This window comes from Piliocolobus tephrosceles, chromosome 3 (genome assembly GCF_002776525.5).
Source record: "Piliocolobus tephrosceles isolate RC106 chromosome 3, ASM277652v3, whole genome shotgun sequence".
NCBI classification, from domain to species: domain Eukaryota; kingdom Metazoa; phylum Chordata; class Mammalia; order Primates; family Cercopithecidae; genus Piliocolobus; species Piliocolobus tephrosceles.
Window position 1 is genome coordinate 126,414,232 of NC_045436.1, and position 22,266 is coordinate 126,436,497.

Consider the following 22,266-nt stretch of genomic DNA (forward strand, 5'->3'; position numbering starts at 1 on the left):
AAAAAAAAAAAAAAAAAAAAAAAAAAAAAAAAAAAAAAAAAAAGAAATATACAGTCTTGCACTGAATAATGATGTGTTGCTCAACAATGGACCATGTATACCATGGTGGTCCCATAAGATTAAAATGGAGCTGTCTTATTCAGATGTACTAGCTTTTATGTTTTTATCATGTTTTTACTGTATCGTTTCCGTGTTTAGATACACAAATACTATTGTGTTATAATTGTCTACAGTACTCAGTACAGTAACATGCAGTACAGGTTTGTTGCCTAAGGAGCAGTAGGCTGTACCACATAGCCTAGGTGTGTAATCTGCTATCCCATTTAGGTTTTCATAAGTATACCCTATGATGTTTGCATGACAGCAAAATGAAGCATTTCTCTGAATGTATCCTCACTGGTAATGCATGACTGTAATTGAATGGCATCTAGATGGGCCTGAAGCTTATATAAGATATCTGATATTCACATATAGTTCATGAGATAGCTTGGATATTTTTCCTTTTAAATCTCATGTTGAACTGTAATCCTCAATGTCGGAGGTGGGGCCTGGTGGGAGATGTTTGGGTCATGAGGGCAGAGTACTGTCCTCACATAGTGAGTGAGCTCTTGTGAGATCTGGTTGTTTAAAAGTGTGTGACACCTACTCGACTCCCTCTCTTGCTCCTGCTTTTGCCATGTGATATGCCAGCTCCTGCTTTGCCTTCTTCCATGAGTAAAATCTCCCAGGGCCCTCCCCAGAAGCTAAGCAGATGCCAGTGCCATGCTTGTACAGGCTGCAGAATCATGAGCAAATTAAACCTCTTTTCTTTATACATTACCCAGACTCAGATATTCCTTTACAGCAGCAGAAAAACGGCTTAATACAATGCATACATCATAAATTTAAGTAGGCTTATTAAAGTCATTGATATATCTGAAATTACCCAGATAAACTGTGTAGAAGAAGAATTGATGGTACAGAAACACTAACAAAATAGAGGGGCAAATGAAGTAAGAATAGTTGACAATGAAGATGAAAGAGTAAGCAGTCAGAGAGTGTGGTATCACAGATGGAAAGAGGGTTTTCCTTGGTTTCAAAAATAATCATGAAAGTGTCCAAAAATTCTTCTTTTTGAACTAGAAATAATAACTCTATTTTTGTTCCGGGTAACAGAGTGATTGTAAAACAAAAAAGAAAACCACAGAGATACTGCTTTTGAGGAGCAATCAGTACAATTTTATGTATCAACACTCCAAAGCAGGACATCTATTCATGTAATTAATATTTCTTGAGCCCTTACCACATGCCAACACTGTTCTAGACCCTTGAGATACATCTTAACAAAGCAGAGAAAAAATAATCTTAGAACTGAACATTCTGGCAAAGGAAGCAAATAATAAATCATATACTGTTAGAAGATGCGATGTACAGTGTGAAATAAAAGAAAATAGACAGGATAGGGGGATCTAGAATCAGGGATGGTGTTGGGATAGAGGTTGGCCTTCAAATATGATGGTACAGATGGGCATCACTGAAAAGGTAACAATTCAAAAAAGACAAAGGAATTAAGAGAGTTAGCCATGCAGGCATCTGGAAGAGAAGCATTCCAATCAGAGAGAACAACCAGAATAAAAGTCTTCAAATGGAACTTTTGAAGGTTTGCATGGTCCAAAACCTTAAAATGGCATGTGTCTGGAGTAAAGCAAAGGAACACAGTAGAGGTGGGAGCTGGGGCTCAACCACTTCAACTGAGATGCTGAAGAATGGTTTGCAAGTGAAGATTGGGAATTCGGTTACAGATATGGAAAGTTTGAGGTGTTTATTACACAACAAAGTGAAGCTATTGAGAAATTGGCTGGAAAATTAATTCTGGAGTTCAGGAGAATGGTCTGTGCCATGGATAATATTTGTAGGTCATAGACGTATAGGTGGTATGTAAATCAATGAGATCACCAAGGGTGTGAATGTACAAAGCTTAGATAAGAGGACTAACTGTTGTGCTAGGGGGCACTCCAAGCTTAAAGGTTTGAGGAGAAGAGGAGGAACCAGCAAAGGAGACTGGAAAGAAGTGTCAATTAGGTAGGAGAAAAATAAAGTGAGTTGTCCTGAAGAGAATATATCAAGGAAGAGGGGGTGATCAGCTGTGCTAGATGTTTCTAATTAATCAAGTAAGGTATGGACTGACTACCGACTGTTGGTCTAGCAGCATTTAGAAGTCATTAATGACCTCAACAAGGTCAACAAAGGCAGTTTCAGTGGTGTAGTGGGGGCACAAGCCTGAGGAGGTGAATTTAAGGGAGAATGCGAGGAGAGGGATTGGCAACAGCAAATGTTGACAAGTGTTGTCAGAATTTCAGCTGCAATGGACATACTAGCAGGCAATCAGAAATTTGAGCCTGGAGCTTGAATTAAACAGTAAATATTTGGAGACCACTTAATATGTGCTAAATACAATTTAAAAGGTCCTGAAGATGTAGAAATAAAAGGGGCACTGTTCCTTCCCAAGCAGCTCATTGATAGAGGGAGTGAAGAGACATTAAAATACAGCTTGATAATTGCTGTGATAGAGGAAAACTGAGAGTGTTGTAAGTTCACATAAGAGGTCATTCATTCAGACTAAGTGGGACAAAGAATGCTTCCTTAGAGAAATTGACATATGAAGTGAGTGTTGATAGGTAAGTCAAAGTTACTGGAATGAACAGAAGGAGAAAGGAGAGCAAATCTAGAATTAATCCAAGCAGAAGGAGCTGTGACTATAAAGGTACAAAGACGCGAACTGAAAGTATTTAAATCCTCTGGCAGTGTAGGATCTGAGGAGGAGCCAGTTAAAGGGGTGAGAAATTAGCAACAGGAGTCTGATATTCAAGCACTGTAGTTCAGAAAAGGATTTTTTTTTTTTTTCTGTAAGGGTAAAAGAGAGTAAGGGACAGGCTGAATAGGGTCAAGTCATGATCAAATTTGCATTTTTAAAACATTACTCAGACAGTACATGGAATGGATTAACAGAGGAATTTGACAATGTGTAAAGTAGTTGTTTAATTTTTTTTTTTTTTTGGAAAATCATCTACACGAGGATAATAGCTGAAGTTATAAGAATCGATATCAGAGGAAAACAAAGTTTGCAGCCAAAGTCATTTTGCAAAAGATATGTCATGACCCTGGTCAAAGGTTTTTAGTAGTACTCAGACGCTTCAGTTTTTTCCATAGCCTTCTCCCTCAACCCACTGCTTTGGTCATATTTGTCTTCCTTCTATTCCCTGAACTCTCCAACCACTTGTCACTTGACCATCTCGGCCTTGGGTGACCTTTGATCTTGGAATGCTCTTCTCCAGGTAGTCACATTACTGAATTACCTATCACTTCCTTAGAAAGTCTTCCCTGATCCGCATGAAATGAAGTAATCATAAGGTCATATTTACTCATATGACTGCTTTAATTCTTTGAACAGCATTTCTGCAATCTTATTTTATTACTTTGATTGATTGACTGATTTGCTGGCTATTTTTCTCCATAACTCCAGCTGGCTGAACTAGGGTGTGAGCCCTATGAGACAGAAACTCTATCTGTCTTCACCCTCGAATCCCTGCACCTGAAACAGCGTCTGAATGAGCTCAACAAATGTTGCCTGATTGAATGAAGGAATAAATCTATGCTTTTCTTAAAGTATATATGTTTACTATTTTTTAATAAAAAATGTATTTTTCAGACTTTGAAAAGGAGATACTTGTTGGAAAGTCTGAAAAACTGCCACAGCCTAGCAGAGCCAATTAAAATGTAATATGATATCCTGGACAGGATCCTAAAACAGAAAAAGGACATAGATAATAAATTTAAAAATCTGAATAAACTGTGGACTTCAGTTAATGATAATATATTAACATTGGTTGATTAATTATCATAAATATACCATACTAGTGTAAGATGTTAACAACAGAGGAAGTTGTTCATGTCAATGGGAGGCATATGGGAACTTTCTGTCAGACTTGATCATTTTTTTAGATTTTTTACATACAAATCTAAAACCGTTTCAAAAAATAATATCTATTAGTTTTAAAAAGACATATTTATAAGCAGTTTTAAATTACAGAAGTATATACGGTAAAAGCTGAAATTCCATTTATAGAACACTGTAAAACTCCACACACAAAAAATCACTTTTGACAGTTCACTGTGAATCTCTCTAGACCTGTAAATATTTACGCATTCATGAGCACAAACTCAGTCCGTACAATAAGGTTGTTATCTGTTGTTTTTTGCTTGCTTGTTTATTTTTACTTGAAAATATATCACACCTATCTTTCTAAGTCAACATAAGTTCTACCTCACTGTTTCTGAGGCTAGGAAGTTTTCCTTTATTTAGTAGTTTATTCAACCGATTTCCTACTGATGAAGAGGTAAGTTGTTCTGTTGATACAAACACTACCCTAATCTAGCTTGTGATCCTGTCTACACATTTACTGTTTTCCAGGGCGGAATGCTACCCCATTGTGTGGGTCGGCCACAAGTTACCCCCAGAGTCTTTTCTCTTGACAAGAAGAACAACACTGTTTTGTGATTGTATGACAAGATTTATAAAGAAACAGTATAAAAATATAGATGTGAGTAAAAATTGTCTTCTCTGGTAAGATATTTAAAAAGCTAACAGGCCGGGCACGGTGGCTCACACCTGTAATCCCAGCTACTTGGGAGGCTGAGGCAGGAGAATCACTTGAATCCGGGAGGCGGAGGTTGCAGTGAGCCGAAATCGCGCCACTGTACTCCAGCCTGGTGACAGCAAAGAATCTTTCAAAAAAAAAAAAAAAAAAAAAGAAAGAAAGAAAGAAAAAAAAAGAAAGAAAAAAAAGCTAACAGTGATCATGCTTTGGAAAAGGACTGCTTAAAGACCGTGGAGAGAAAAGAGGCCGGGTTGAACTACGCAACCGCAAGGGGGCACCACTGAAATAGACAACAATGTCAGTGGCGTGCCCTGGAGTTAGTAATGCAGAGGTTCCAGAGGGAGGGAGAAATAATTATTTTCTACCTTTAGAATTTTATACCATGTGTCTATATTAGCTATTCAAAAAATTACTTAAAAGGTAGAAAAATGCAATCTGAGAAGTTTCAAATAGCTTTTAAAATTTTTTTTTTTTTTTAAGACAAAATGATTAATCTCAAACTATGACTAACAGAACAAGTAGAAGAACACTGTTATTTATATCTAGGGTTCAAAAGTTACCTTTGTATTGTCATAAATCTATGGTAGGTTATTACATTAAAACTGAGTAAGATTTTACTGTTATTAAATAAGAAAAAAAAAGCATTTTCGTTGCATCTGAGGCTGCTAGTTGCCCAATATCCCTCTTGTGTTAGACACAGAATCATTGGACATTATGCCCAGCTGCAAAGCTGCACCTATTAATGAAGTAGTTAACCATGCAAATAGGGTAGCCCACATAATATAATAAGAAATAGTTTGGAGAGACTCCTGGAAAGTACTAAAAGGGACAAATCCTTCTGGTACTTATCCTTTTCCTTCTTCCTTTTGGAAGATTGTCATGACATGATGATTGGAACTTAAGTAGCCATCTTGTCATCTTGGGGATGGAAACGCATGTGCTAAAGATGATGGAGCAAAAAACCAGATGCAGCCTTGGTCTCTGATTTCATGCAGTTTCCAAGCTAATCTTGGACTGCCTCGTCTGCATTCTTCATGTGCAAGAATAAAGCCCTGGTTTGTTTAAGCTACCATAGCTAACTTTCTTTTACTACCAGCTGTCCAAGATTCATGTATTAAATAAAGGAAAACATAAAAATTGTAACTCTGGGAGCAGTCCTAAAAAATCATTTGTTTGGTTCCACGCCCTCAGACAACTACTTTACTGCAAATTGGACTTCAAAATTTCCATTTCTTTTCTGATCTGTACCAAAAAAGTTAATGACAGTTTCAGAAAGTAGGATCTTAAATCTGTAACGCTGTTTTTTTTTTTTTTTTTTTTTTTTTTGAGATGGAACCTTGCTCTGTTGCCCAAGCTGGTGTGCAATGGCGTGATCTTGGCTCACCGGAAACTCCGCCTCCCGGGTTCAAGCAATTCTCCTGTCTCAGCCTCCCGAGTAGCTGGAATTACAGGCATGTGCCCCCATGCCCGGCTAATTTTGTATATTTAGTAGAAAGGGGTTTCTCCATGTTGTTCAGGTTGGTCTCGAACTCCTGATCTCAGGTGATCCACCTGCCTCAGCTTCCTAAAGTGCTGGGATTACAGGCGTAAGCCACTGTACCCGACATGTGATGCTGTTTTTAATATCCTTTGCCTTTTGGTTAGCTATGTAACCATCAAACTATTAAAGAAATGGAAAAGTAAATTGATGTGTATTCTCTTGCATTTGCATAGAAATAGTATCTATTTATATTCTATGTATTTAAAACTTTTCAGAAGGTAAACTTATGTTCAGAAAGCATTGATGCATAGAATGGACTTTAAGTAAACAGTTTTACAATAACATAATGGCCCAGACTTTGATCAAAAAATTAAATAAGAGAAGAGAACACAAGTTGGTGCAAAGAAGAGAGAAAACATTTTTGTTTTAGATGACAACATTTTATTTAAAAACAGAAAGACTCTTTTTTCACACCCTCATTAGAATTACTTCCTGAAGCATTCACAAACCATGTGTATACAAACAGCAGCTGGAACATTTGTTTATTTACAGGAAATTTACAAAACAAAGGAGGCAGAAATGGCTTTCTAAAGCAGCCATTTCTATCTAACCTGACACATTCGCCAGGGAAATTGTGAGAGATTCCCAGAATGATGTTCTTTCCACGTCAATGCAGAATCTCCATCATCAACATCTGTCACTGTCCTTTGGAAGTTTTTAAATCATTAGATTTACAACTTGACCTGTTCAGATTCTTCAATAATACCTGTGTGAATTACTCTGCTTACATTACATATGATTTTACTCTTTTGATTCAATGATGGCTTTGTATGTAGTAGCGTTTAATGTCTACAATTTATAGAAAGGAATTCTTGTAACCATTCTTTATCTGAAAAAAACTACAGTACTCTGGTTTTGTAGATAGAAGTCACTTTCTTTGATCTCAATGTCTTTTAACAATAGGTTTAGGGCACCAGAAACATGCAGGGTGCAGATTTATATTTTCTTTCTTACTGACATAAATCAAGTGCAGATTTATCAAGCTGTGAAATATATTAAGTTCACAGGGTTTTAACAAAGGGTTACCAAACCACAAGAACCTGCTGTGATTCAAACTACTTTCAGATGTCCTTTTAATTATATTAAATGAAAGTTTGGGTTGGCTTTGATGCTTATGGGCAAACATCTAAATCTCTTGAAAGAGCTGCTAAAAGTACTCCCTGTTGCTGCAGTTAATATACTACGTTGTATGCACACTGCTAGCCAATTTATTCTAGCCACTTTAACAAGGATATCCAGCCTGACAGGCCACACAGAATAGTATCACAAGTCAAGCAAAGCACAAATCATTAGAGGACTCTGAAAGTTGTTTGACATGCACCACAGAGCTCTTTGTCACACAGCCAATTAAGTGACCAAACAAGGAACTTGAAAATACTCATTAATTTCTTCCTAGCAGTATAAATGGAGCTTAGAATCCTTCTTGTCTTATGCACCAAAGGCACACAAGTAAAACTGGCATAATTCAATTTGCACTTTGTCAAAGGCACAAGTAGCAACTTTGGTTCACAGAAAGTGTGCATTAATAATACAAAAAAATTGAAAAGAATGGGCAAAAATGTTTAGATATTGTATGTAATAATGTAGACATGTGGGCTTTGGAATTTTTTTAATTATCAAAAGTTGACATTACTTTTATCTTTGAAAAGCTGTATCAGCATTTCTGAGCAGATTCAGCAGCACTTCACATCATTTCATCCTCTCTGCAATAACTTCAGCTGATTCCAGGATACGATACTCTCCTGGTGCTCCTCATTCCTCAAGGCTGTTTTTAGTCTCTATTGCTGACTTCTCTTCATTTCCCCAACCTCTTCATGTTACAGAGTCCTGGAGCTCAGTCCTAGATCCTTTTCTTTTCTCTCTTTACACTCATCCCCTTGTCGGATTCATCTAGAACACTGATTTCAAATGCCACTCTAAGCATAACACTACCAAATAATTATTTCTAGGCTAATCTCACAAATGAACACCATGATTGTATATTTAATGACATACTTAACATCGATATTGCATGTCTAATAAGAATCTCAAACTTAACATGAGCCACAGTGGAGTTCTCTTCCTGACCCTCCCAAATTGGTAGCAGACAGACCATCTCAATAAACGGAGACTTCATCCTTCCAATTGCTCAGGCAAAAAACATTCTGTCATTTCACCTCCTCTTTTTCTCTGAAAATTCCACACAATCTCTTAGTGAATCTTATTTCATTTTTTTAAAAAAATTCTGAATCCGAATAATTACCTCAGTATGCACACTAATATACTAATCCAAGTGGCTGTCATTACCCAAATGGCCACCCAGCTTTGGCCCTTACTTTTCTTGCTATTGGCTATTCTCTACTTGTAACACACATCAGATAATTATCCTCTCCTCAGAAACCTGCAGTGGTTTGTTTACTAGGCTTTTCTGAATAAAAGCTGAAGGCCTTACAATCATCTATCAGAATCTGAGCCTTGCGGTACCACAAGCTCACACCCTGTGATCCTATTCTTTTTCACTCTGTTCCAGTTGCACTAGCCTCCTTCCTCACCAATAAGAATATTTCCGCTTCAGGAACTTTCTGTTCTTTCTGCTAAAATGCTCCCTCCTGCATATCAGCACAGTTGACTCCTTTATCTCCTTTCGAGTTTTGCTCAAATATCACCTCGGTAATTCATTTCATGCTTTCTTGCTTTATTTTACTCTATAGCATTTATCATCATCTGGCATACCATATATTTTACATATTCAGTGTATTGTTCATATTCTTTCACTAGGATTTTCACCTTAGAAGAGAGTGCAGGGATTTTTGCCTATTATGTGTACTGCTGTACTCGCAGAGCTGATAAGATTATACCGGGCATATGTGCTTAACTAGTAATTCTTAAATATTTTTGTTGTTCACTATGTGATGGTTTTCCATTACTAGGATATAGTATTATATCATATCATATATATAAAATATATTACAGTAATAAGCTCTCTATGTCCTATATACCTATATAGTATATATAGTGTATACTTTAGTATACTATAATAATACTCTTTAAGTGTTAAAAAAAATCACATAGACTACCTGCCTTTCAAAAACAAAAGAAGAAGAAGAAAAACCAGGTGTGTGTTTTTTTTGTTTTTAAATTCACACCTGCTTAACTTTTTTTTTTTTTCTCTGATCAGTTCTCAACCGAGCTATGCAAGTGACCAAAACAGATTCTACATAATGACTCAAAGGAATCACATCAGTACCTAGATGAACTTAAATTTTCCATTAAGCATGGTCGACTGAAGACTCTCTAGCAAGTACACACTGCCTCTGAGATTTGGTGGGCAAAAGAAACTATTGATAAAAATGAAAATATTTTTAATAATGAGGAAAATGTCCTGTCTTAAAAGTAGTAAAAAATAAACACCAGTAATTTTTTTTTTTTTGAGACGGAGTCTCGCTCTGTCACCCAGGCTGGAGTGCAGTGGCCGGATCTCAGCTCACTGCAAGTTCCGCCTCACGGGTTTAAGCCATTCTCCTGCCTCAGCCTCCCAAGTAGCTGGGACTACAGGCGCCCGCCACCTCGCCCGGCTAGTTTTTTGTATTTTTTAGTAGAGACGGGGTTTCACCGTGTTAGCCAGGATGGTCTCGATCTGCTGACCTCATGATCCGCCCGTCTCGGCCTCCCAAAGTGCTGGGATTACAGGCTTGAGCCACCACGCCCGGCCAACACCAGTAATTCTTAATAGTTCCTGCTAAAGAGGAGAACAATGCTAACAACTATTACTATTTTAAAAACGACAATTTGAGGTTGAAAGATAAGGAAAAAATGCAAACCTAAGTTCTGGTCACGTTTAGAAAACATAAAGGCAGTTGTTCTTAAGCTCTTGGAGCATCATACTCTACTCCCGTATTCTCATGAAAACCATGGACCTCTCTCTGAAACTACATGATTTGTACTGGTTCATGAATTATATTTTTAAACTTTCCTCTGCCCCCGATCCCATGACTACAAGAACTTCCTCAATTCACAAATACTAGCATGGTAATAGTAAGAAAGACAGAAAATAACAAGTGTTGGTGAGGTTGTGGGGCAACTGGAATCCTCTTTTTTTTTTTTTTTGGTGAGACGGAGATTTACTCCTGTGGTCCAGGCTGGAGTGCAATGGCATGATCTCGGCTCACCACATCCTCTGCTTCCCAGGTTCAAGCGATTCTCCTGCCTCAGCTTTCCAAGTGGCTGGGATTACAGGCATATGTCACCAAGCCTGGCTAATTTTGTGTTTTTAGTAGAGACGGGGTTTCACCATATCGCCCAAGCTGATCTCCAACTCCTGACCTCAAGTGATCCGCCCGCCTCGGCCTCCCAAAGTGCTGGGATTACAGGCGAGAGCCACTGTGCCCAGCATGGAATCCTCATATATTGCTGGTGGAAAATGGTACTGTCTCTGGAAAACAGTTGGACAGTTCCCCTTAAACATAGTTACTGTATCTTTCTGCTGGTTTTTTATTCTCTTAAGATGAAAACTTTTTCATCAGAGTTTCCTTTGAAAATAAAAAGACCTCAAAGCAAATTATATTTGGATATGACCTTAAGATGACAGCACAAAATTATCACATAGCCATTTTACCTCTGTCTTAAAAAAAGATTAAAATAAAATGTCTTGGCCGGGCGCAGTGGCTCAAGCCTGTAATCCCAGCACTTTGGGAGGCCGAGACGGGTGGATCACAAGGTCAGGAGATCGAGACCATCCTGGCTAACATGGTGAAACCCCGTCTCTACTAAAAAATAGCCGGGCGAGGTGGCGGGCGCCTGTAGTGCCAGCTACTCGGGAGGCTGAGGCAGGAAAATGGCGTGAACCCGGGAGGCGGAGCTTGCAGTGAGCTGAGATCCGGCCACTGCACTCCAGCCCGGGCGACAGAGCCAGACTCCGTCTCAAAAAAAAAAAAAAAAAAAAATGTCTTACTGCATTCCATCTCTGGAATACAGTGCAAAAAATCAATAAACATAAACCTAATGACATATCTTGCCACCTATCACCAAAAGATGAGATCCGTCCTGCTAATAACAGTATCTCAGAGATTAGGAGCACAAGCGTCTGAATTAGAAAGACTTAGCTTTGAATTTAGGGCACCCTCAATTATTACTGTGTGATCTTGTGAAAGTCATGTAACCCTCCCTGGGCCTCCATTTTCTCATTTGTAAGTTAAAAATCACAATAATTATATCATATGGTGGTTGTGAAAATTAAATAAGAATGTATTCTAATTGCTCTGTACAATAATGGCACATAATAATGCCTAATAAATAAATTTATTTTTATTTATTTTTATTTTTTTGGCGATGGAGTCTCACTCTGTCGCCCAGGCTGGAGTGCAGTGGCACGATCTCAGCTCACTGCAACCTCCACCTCCCGGGTTCCCGCCATTCTCCTGCCTCAGCCTCCCGAGTAGCTGAGATTACAGGCATGTACCACCACGCCCAGTTAATTTTTGTATTTTAGTAAAGACAAGGTTTCACCATGTTGGCCAGGCTGGTCTCAAACTGCTGGTCTCAAGTGATCTGCCCGCCTTGGCCTTCCAAAATGTTAGGATTCCAGGAAATTAATTTATTCTTAACAACAAATCATTGTTAGTCTTAATCATGGTGTTGAAGCAGCACAGGACACACGTCAGGAGAGAAGCAATAGTACCATCAGTGCTATTTGTGTGACCTTGGGCCAGTGCACTATCTCATCTTCATCTATAAGGCCCCTTCTGGTAATATTAAATCACAGCAACTGTTTAATATGCATGTGTAACACAAGTCTTACTTGTTTTCTCTAGTAGAAAACTGAAAACTCTCTGTCTTTTCTTGTTTTTTTTAAGAGACATGAGTCTCACTAAGTTCCCCAGGCTATATTCGAACTCCTAGGCTCAAAAAATCCTTCTGCCTTAGCTTCTTGAGTACCCGGGGCTCTGTAGGGCCATGTCATTGTGTCTAAGAAATGGAAGTAATATGTTTTACTATGACACATATCAATTTATATCTTATGATACTAAACAAGAATTTTAGTGTAATCTAAAATTATAATTACAATTAAAATATGCATATTAAACTCATTTTTTTTTTTTTTTTTTTTTTTTTTTTTTTTTTTTTTTTTTTTTTTGGTTAAAACTCTTGGGATGCAAACATAATGGCTTTTATTTTTTTTTTTTTTGAGACGGAGTCTTGCTGTGTCTCCTGGGCTGGAGTGCAGTGGCCGGATCTCAGCTCACTGCAAGCTCCGCCTCCCGGGTTCACGCCATTCTCCTGCCTCAGCCTCCGGAGTGGCTGGGACTACAGGCGCCCACCACCTCGCCCGGCTAGTTTTTTGTATTTTTAGTAGAGACGGGGTTTCACCGTGTAGACCAGGATGGTCTCGATCTCCTGACCTCATGATCCGCCCGTCTCGGCCTCCCAAAGTGCTGGGATTACAGGCTTGAGCCACCGCGCCCGGCCTACATAATGGCTTTTAAGGAGATTCACATATCATTTAAAATATCACACCAGCCACTTTTAATTGTACAACTACAGGTCAGTTATCATAGTTGACAAGTGATAGTTAAAATTTCACTGTGCTTTCATTTGTGTGTGAGATAAACAAAAGGTTAAAAGTAAGAAGATACAAAAGATAACTCTGGATAATTCATAAAATAGACACTGAACTTCTAAGTAATTGAAAGCTAAATGGAGTTAGACAGCCAAAATCAACCCTAAAAGATTCATTGCTTGTGCCTATGAAAAGGCCATATATTTTTTAAAAATTTATGATGACTTAGAAATCATCTTATTTCAAATTTAATGCATAAAGCACTTCAAACATATTTCACACCTATTTCATAGATAGCTCTGAATGTACTCTGAACATAGAAACAACAGGAAACATAAAACAAGTCTTTAAAATGTAAATAGACTAAAGTTTAAAGGATTAGTCACTCTGGAATTTCATGAAATAATGATCTACATTAAGAGGAACAGAGGTAGTGCAACGTATTAGAGAGCAGAGCATTTCTGATTCACCAATATTCTGTTTGTATTTGGTGTTATAATGTTTACTCAGTAGCTGAAACATTTATTCATAGTCAGTTATAACCAGGAAATCAACCATTGAATAAACTGCTGTTAATTTTGCACCAGAGATTCATGTTTGAATGACCATGCATTTCATAGGTTTAAATACCAAAAGACTAATTATCCCAAAGGCCCCATTAAAAGGATAGCATAGATTGCAATCAAAAACAATCCTAACATTGCTCAGTTCAAAAATGATCTTCAGCTTTTGATGATAAAGGATATTTTTATTTCTCTACCTATTGTACTCACTGAGAGTATAGGTCATATATAGATATATATTTATATATACATATATATGTGTGTATATGTATATAAACACACCTATACAGACCTCGCAAGCAATTTTCCCCAAAACCTTAGAAAAATAAACCTGAACAGTTTCTTATACACAAAGATTCATTATTTTATAAAACAAAACGCAAATTAAAAGTTTATCTTCCTAATCTCTGTTCAATGTTGACATTTTTTTTTCCTTTTAAATAATATTTTCACAAAATGCCCTTATTAACCTTATTCTAATAGCTTCACTTCACATTCAAAATGAAATGTGCAAGAATAATATTTTTTTTCAGTCTGGTTTTTAAGTTTCTAATTGCTCATTCTGCAAAACAATGCTGAGATTAAAGTAATAAGAATTGATGAGACTCAGAACATGTGACTCCAAAATATGGCACATTGGCATTTGAGAAAACAGCAAAAGCAGGAAGGTAATTCTCATCTTCACCCTGCCTTTTTCTCCTGATGCAAATCAAACAACTAGCAAGAATTTTCTAACTTTCCCTTGAATCAGGTCATAATATTCTCCTTAAAGATTGTCCAATTCTCAATTCTATACTACCCAGAAGGACAGTGGAATGTGAATATTCAGATCATTGGAAAGGCATAAATGAACAAATTAATTTTTAGCGTTTACATCAACCTAATTTACATCTCCCTATACCTGGAAGGAAGGATCCCAAGACACAGAGATGCCCAGAACAATCTGAACAAATGCCTTGCTAAGCTCCCCCCAATGTACTACCATTAGATAATTCCCCCTTTGTCCAGTTGCACTTTCCCACGACTGTCTCCTCTTTATCAAACCTACACATAAAAAATACAAGTTTTTCTGTTTCTTGGGGTCATTACCAAATGCTGCTATCTCACATAAAACTTACACAAAATAAATTTTTATGTTTTTCTCTTGTTAACCTGTCTTTTGTTATAGGGGCCTGAGTCATGAACCTAGTTATAGATCAGGAAAAGAAATACTTCCTTCCCTACAGAAACCACACCTAATCATAATAGACACCTTTGGCCAACTACAAATTTAGCCAACTTATAGGGAACATTTGTAATGTGTTCTTGTGTTGCTCAGGAGACTTGGAAGACACCAAATCCAATCAAAGTGATCAGTATACATTTCCAGAACGAGAGTATATCTAAAGAAAGTTGAGTCTACTCAACTGCATTTTCATTCCTGTGAAGTGTTAGTGTACTAACATCTATTAATCAATGTTTTCTCCTAGATAGTAAAATCCTAGACAAGGACTGCATTATATTTGCTTTGTTCACTTATAATTGTTGAGGATATGAAGATAGTCATGTATAGAATTTACAAATGGCATAGCTGCAAGGAAAATAATTTGCCAGCCAGAATTAAGCAAATGATTATAGCTGGCACACAGAGATATTTCCATTCATTAAAAAGTCTACTGTATTGTGCTTTTCACAATCTAAGTTTGTCCCAAGCCTATCCAGTTCCTTTTGCTATGATTTTATGCTCATTAAGTCACTTTCTCATTATAAATCCAATTCTCAATTCTATATTACCCAGAAGGATAGCAGATGTGAATATTCAGATCAGAGGAAAGACATAAATAAACAAATCGATTTTTACTATTTATATCAAACTAACTTAAGAATTTTGGTTTAAAGAAGTAAACACCCTGATATTATGTTCACCTTCAAATTAACTGATAAAGTTTTGTTTTCAAACTGCCAATCTCATACCCATTAATTTGGTTCGTTCTTGAGGGTATCTCTTTATAAATGCAGATGGACTTTCTCTTTTAAAATACTGTGAAATGTATACATGTAGAATAAAGTTTACAGCCAAACATTTTCATTGTTCCTCCTGCCTTCTTTGTTTCTTTCCTTCATTTCTTATAAAACAAAACAAAACAAAAACTAGAGAGCTTGCTTCTGAGGTTGCTCTCTGTCACACAAAATCCATAAACATGGGTATGGTTTATTGCTTATAAATTACAACATGCTTACAAATTAGAGCATGTCAGCCAGAAACAAAGTGCATTTACATTGGGATTACAGTTTTCGGAATAAGTAAGAGAGTAAGATAGTCACAATCACGCCTTGAGCCAATAAACAGCTTTACTGAGGAACAGAAGCATGATATTCCAAGTATCCTGGATTACTTGTTGTTTTGTAAGACTGATTTAATTTCATTTCTGAATGACTTGCTACTCAAATATGGGCTGACCCAATGAAAAAATGAAATGTTTTCATACCCACCTCTATGAAAAATAGTGATTTTATAGATTATACCCAACTCACCTCTTAGTGATGATGAAAAAGTTCACACCTCAAGTTGCACCTCCTTCTTACTCTGTGTTCCCCTTGTTTGACAGAGCATTGGCCCTGCCAACGCTTTAATGTTTTTCTGTTCCCACCCTTCTGCCCCTGCATGAAATTCCTTTATTTCAGTAAGGTACATTATCGTTTTTCTATCAGGTGTCCATGCATGCCATCACAACACAGACATTCAACAACTTAACACATTTATAAAAACGCAGAAAGTACCTGGACATAGGCTCTGCAAGAGCGCTCTCTTTTCTGAAGCTGAATCCATTAAGACAGCAGATTAAACACAGAATAGAAAAAACAAGTTAGTGACAGAAGAAAACAAGAAAAATAAAAGAACACATCTACACAAAACACCTTATTTTGTCATTCACTGCTTTTCAGAAGAAAATGAAAGCTAAGCAGCAGCAAAATGTAAGCAAGCAATGGCTTGAAAAATAGTAGCCAACATCCTTTCAGAACAACCTAAGTGAAAACTGTATGGTATGAAGTTGTTAATGATAGCAAGAAATCTTTGAATACATTTAGTAGAAATTAGTAAAAATCAATATACTTCATTCATCTGAAATGATTCATTTCACATTAGGTTAGTTATGAATTTATGGGTGACAAAGACATGAAGTTAAGGAAATTACGTCAAAAGTTTGGAACCCATTTTTCGAAGATTATTTGTGGTTTACAGATAATATAAATGGTTAATGTGCACCACAAATCACATGTTCTTCATATATACAAAAACTTCTGTTTATCAGGAAAAAAGAAATGCCCATTCATTATGACTCTTTGATTCTAATGGGCACATACTAGAAGTAACTAGCTACTGATTTTAAAAATGTGATTATTCTCCTGATTATTCACTGCTTTTATTTATTGAAGAATTTCTTTTGACAGTTCTGACCAAAAATCAAATGATAGAAACTTTGGTGGGATAAGAAGTATATTTCTGTTTGTTTGTTTGCATAGAGAGTGATGTCTTTCTGGGCAAAAGGTTAGCAACAACTCATGTTATGTCCCAAACATTATTTCCTGGTGATAAAATGAATAATTAATAACAGTTTATCCACCATGTTTAAATAAATGAGCTAAAATTTTATAAATTCACTTGTGGGTTTTCCTCTTCTTTCCTATATATATATATTTTTTCCTTAGTAGCCTTGATTGTTGAAGGAGAAAATTACCCAGTTTTAAGAAGCAGTTACCCAGATGCCTTTTGTGTGGCTTATACTCTCCCAACTCTAATTCATGCATTCTTCAATGAGCATAGAGCAGTTACTCCTCTAAAAAATTAAGTGAGGAATGAATGCAAGTAAATTACCAGGGCTGTCATTTGGATCACTGACTTGCATCATAGTTTGCAGGACTCTAACCCTCCAGAATTTCAATATAGAGCACAGTTGATTTGTACTGAGTTGACTTTTCAAATCTGATGGGTTATAACTGCTTCAGGGAAAGTGGGAACCACAGGAAATGAGAGCAAGCCAGCAAGCATGTGAATAACCTTTGCCCTCCCTTCTCCTTACCCCATCATGCAAATTAACATATGACAAACCACATTATATAAACAATTGAAAAGAGCCAAATGGGTAACAAAAGAAAGCATTAAAAAGCTTCACAAATGGAAATTTGCCCATTATTTAGTTATTTGATATTCAGAGTAGGCAAGCTGATTAGCTGTAGCCAGTTAGAATGTGACATTAATTGCCAGCTTTACCTGATATTGTCAGACATCAACACCATTTTTAAATAAAGATACAAAGTACTGCTATAACAAGTCATGTTATGGATATGTAACATTAATAGAAATGACTACATCCAGTACATTATGATAACAATAGCTGGCAGCAATATTCATTAATAGCATCCAGCCAGTCTGGGCAACAACGCATTAAAATCACAGCATGCCCAGATTGTATAGGTAGCTGTGGATTATATTCCATCAAGCAATTAGTTGTGATTCTATCAAGGGCATAAGTGACAAAAATAACTCCTTTATGCTCAGAATGAAAAAAATAATAATTTTTATCAAATAATAAAACTGTACCTGTTTTCTGTAGATGAAATTGCAAAACAAAACAAACAAACAAAAAACAAACAAACAAAACTGTTTGCCAGATAAAATACCTGGCTTTTCTGTGTTGAATAATCATTATTTAGAAAATGTATTTCCTTTTGATGAGTGAAATTCTTAACCTAGTAAGACACAGAAGAACTAAACATATTAAAAGACTACTTTGCAGTCATTGTCATTCTAAACGAGAATGTTCTTTTAGTGAATTCCATAGAGGAATATTAATCTGGCAATGTCAAATTCTTCTTTTTTAAAGTAGTAAGGCTATCATGATATTCAAGGCCCTAAAATTCAGTTTCAATCATTGAACATCTCTACTACACAAATGCCAGCCAGTCAGGGAACACATGTCATTTGAAGGTAGCTATGCTAATATGTTTTACCATGGGGTTAATTCACCATGTGATATTTCGTTACATAAGTAAATTGTATTATTTATAAATATATGAAATATATTTTATATGTTTATGTAAATAAATGTCTATTTCATTTATATAAATATAAATGAAAATTCATAAAATGTATTTTCCCTGAAGTTAAAAACATAAATAATTTTTTTTACTTACAATTCAAATTTGCTGGAAAATATTTAAGCTTTTAACATTTTAATGTTAGTGATACAAAATCTGAGTGATTTCAAAGTCAAAAGGAAGTAGAAATTAAACTTAATTACTCGCCTTATGAATTTTTTAAAAGTTTTATTAGGGTAAATTATCTCAGTTTTTAAATAATCTATAATGGATGTTAGAGATCCATCCATCCTTCCAGAAGAAGATCTGTAATATCTTCTTGTTATTATGTTCTAAAGTCTTACTTATTGATTAGACATTTGTTTCATTGTCGATTATCTTAACATAAAAGTTTGAAAGAAAAAAGAAACTGCGTTTATGTACATTAACCCTCTCTGAATTTAGCATACCAGAATAACTGCCATGGAAAACAGAATTATAAATTCAAAATATAGAGAGAGAAATTATCATTTACTATTTCTTTAGATTACGAACAACGTAGTTCTATTATTATAATGAAATAACAAAGGAATTGAAAATAACTGTTGATTCTCTTTATAATGATTATATTCTATAGAAGGGGGGAAATTAAGCAGTGAAGTCTTTCTGATTTTATGAAAACTTTAAAGACATACACACACACACACACACACACACACACACACACACACACACATAATTGGGGTCCTTACCTTGTTCAAACTGCGGGCAGCGCTATCTTTTCCACCTGGGGTCAAGTTCCGAAGTTGTACATCTAGGAGGCCTACCAGCTGATCCATGGCCCGGACAGAGTAGCTGATGTCCCCAGCATTCAAGTGATTTCTTGTCTGTTCAGCCAGCTCTCTAGCAATGTTGGCAGCTGTCTCACCAGATTTCAACTATAATTTTTAAACAGAATACAAAGGAAAGAGATCTCACATAAATACTTTTATTGGTTTCTTTCAATGATCATGTTTGCATGTAATTGTAATGATTGATTCAAGAAATAGTTGTTAAACTCCATCTTCATCTGGAATACATTCCCCAATTTTTCCTGCGAATTCATCTTTTTCTTCAAAACTTGACTTTAAACTCATGTCTTCAGAAAGTTCCTCCTGAGGAAACTTACTTTGAAAAATCATGTTTACCTTAATTATCTATTTGGGTAGTTAAGTCTAAGGTTGCCCTGTGGTTTTTCTCTGTGAGTTTCTAAAGTTGACTTAGTTGCTTGTGTGTTGTGGATCCCCAACCACATTGTAAGTTCTCGGAGGCACGTACACATTTTCCTTTGTGTCTAGTTTAGCACTTAGTTTACAGTGAATACTCATCAGCTGCTAAGCTCTGTGAAAATTCTACCAGAAATAAAATCTGGGCTTTTCAAAGTGATTTTCGTCTTCTTACTAACTGAATAAGAAATTTCTCTCCCGGTATGTTATTGCTTAGTTTCCAGTATTTTTTTTCTCTGAAAGTACATGCTGATTTTTCAAGTACATTCTACAAGAATATGTCAAATTGTCAACACTCCAAAAATATTAAAATAGATAAAGACCTAATACGTCATCATCACTAGAACAAATTTGTTAGCCATGGGTAATTCAAAGATAGGAATATATATTAATTGGTAAGAAAGTCATGAGAAACAAGAAAGAAGCAACAAGAATGAGTAAATAAGTGTAATTTCCCAAGTTATACACTTCTTTGTTTTGAAATTAAAAAAGTAAAACAGGACTATCACACATTTACACTAAATAAATAAAAAGTGTACAAAGTAAAAATAATGAACACCTCTATTTCACCTTTCTATATTCTCACTTTCGAGAGACTCTTTATTTATTTATTTATTTTTGAGACAGAGTTTCGCCTTTGTCACCCAGGATGGAGTGCAATGGCTCAATCTCTTGGCTCACTGCAACCTCTGCCTCCTGGGTTCAAGCGATTCTCCTGCCCCAGCCTCCGAGTAGCTGGGATTACAGATGCCTGCCACCACGCTCAGCTAATTTTTGCATTTTTAGTAGAGATGGGGTTTCACCATGTTGGCCAGGCTGGTTTTGAACTCCTGACCTTAGGTAATCTACCCATCTCAGGCTCCCAAAGTGCTGGGATTACAGGCATGAGCCACCGCCCCCAGCTTTTTTTTTTTTTTTTTTTCCTTTAGTAAGACAGATCTCACTGTCACCCAGGCTGAAGAAGTTCAGGGGCACAATCATAGCTCATCACAGTTCACTGTAACCTTGAACTCCTGGGCTCAAGGCATCCTCCCAGCTCATCCTCCAACGTAGCTGGGACTATGGGTGTGCACCCACTATGCGTGGCTAATTTTTTTTTTTTTTTTTTTTTTTTAATTTTGTAGAGATGGGGCTCCTGGTCTTATGCTATCCTTCGACTTTGGCCTCCTAAAGCGCTGAGATTATAGTTGCAAGTCTCTAGGAGTTTGTTAATAATTTGATATTATCTTTTCAAACTTTAATCTGTCCTACTGTCAGAGGCCTTCCAACCATAGTAACTGCATTTTGAGTGAGGGCTAAGAAAATGAGGCCAGGACTTGCTGATTTGAATTCTCAGAAAGTTAGGCATTCCTGGCTTCTAGATATTTATGGTTAAGGGAACAAACTAGTAATGTTTGCTAAACAGACCCAGCCTTGAGAGATATCCCAATATCTAGAGAACAAAGGCATTCCTAATTTTGCTTTAAAGACAATAATACCAATTTTTGCAAAATATAGTAATTCAGAAAAGTAGCTGGGTGCGGTGGCTCCGAGCACTTTGGGAGGCTGAGGCGGGTGGATCACGAAGTCAGGAGATCGAGACCATCCTGGCCAACATGGGGAAACCCCGTCTCTACTAAAAATACAATAAATTAGCCGGGTATGGTGGCAGACGCCCTTAGTCCCAGCTACTCGGGAGGCTAAGGCAGGAGAATGGCATGAATACGGGAGGCCAAGCTTGCAGTAAGCTGAGATCGTGCCACTGCACTCCAGCCTGGGTGACAGAGCAAGACTGCCTATCAAAAAAACAAAACAAAACAAAAGACAGAAAATAAAATTAACGCTTTATCACAAACCCTTGGAGCACAGCACATCTCCCCAGTATCTCTTTTTATATCATATATAAATACACACACACGCACACACACACACATATACAAGCACTGGGCTGAGCACGGTGGCTCTTGCCTGTTATTCCAGCACTTTGGGAGGCTGAGGCGGGTGTATCACGAGGTCAGGAGTTTGAGGCCAGCTTGGCCAACATGGTGACACCCCGTCTCTAGTAAAAATACAAAAATTAGCCAGGCATGGTGGTGCGTGCCTGTAATCCCAGCTACTTGGGAGACTGAGGCAGGAGAATTGCTTGAACCCAGGAGGCAGAGGTTGCCCTGAGCTCAGATTGCACCACTGCACTCCAGTCTGGGTGACAGAGCCAGACTCTTACCTCAACAAACAAACAAACTAACTAAGTAACTAACTAACTAACTAACTAACTAACTAGAAAAAATATACATACACAAGCATTTTACCTAGGGTGGATGCGTTCCTCCTCTTACTTTTGGGAACGTCCTACACTGCCTATGGAATAGCTACCCTTTCACCACTATACTTTCTTAATCAACTTGCTTTTGCTTTGCATTGCGGACTCGCCCTAAATTCTTTCTTGGGCAAGATCCAAAAGCCCCCTCTTGGGGTCTGGATCCGAAGCCTTTTCCTGTAACATCATTACTATTTAAATATATAATAGTGTCATTATGTGCAAAATTATTTTCTTCCCCCCCCCCCCTTTTTTTTTTTGAGACGGAGTCTCGCTCTGTTGCCCCGGCTGGAGTGCAGTGGCCGGATCTCAGCTCACTGCAAGCTCCGCCTCCCGGGTTTACGCCATTCTCCTGCCTCAGCCTCCCGAGTG

At 37.0% G+C, this 22,266-nt stretch overlaps 1 protein-coding gene across 7 annotated transcripts in view; it reads right to left on the bottom strand.

The window, feature by feature from the left end:
• ADGRL3 (adhesion G protein-coupled receptor L3) overlaps window positions 1–22,266 on the bottom strand; it is a 902,055-nt gene that overhangs the window by 148,222 nt on the left and 731,567 nt on the right. For 5 of the 7 annotated variants that reach the window (XM_031935344.1, XM_031935341.1, XM_026447685.2 and 2 more), the window contains 2 exons: window positions 19,086–19,271; window positions 16,036–16,074 (listed from right to left, as the gene is read on the bottom strand). In XM_031935344.1, coding sequence (XP_031791204.1) covers window positions 16,036–16,074; window positions 19,086–19,271 — 225 coding nt within the window. The remainder of the gene's footprint in view (window positions 1–16,035; window positions 16,075–19,085; window positions 19,272–22,266) is intronic. The other 2 variants (XM_031935342.1, XM_031935343.1) reach the window with 1 other exon arrangement.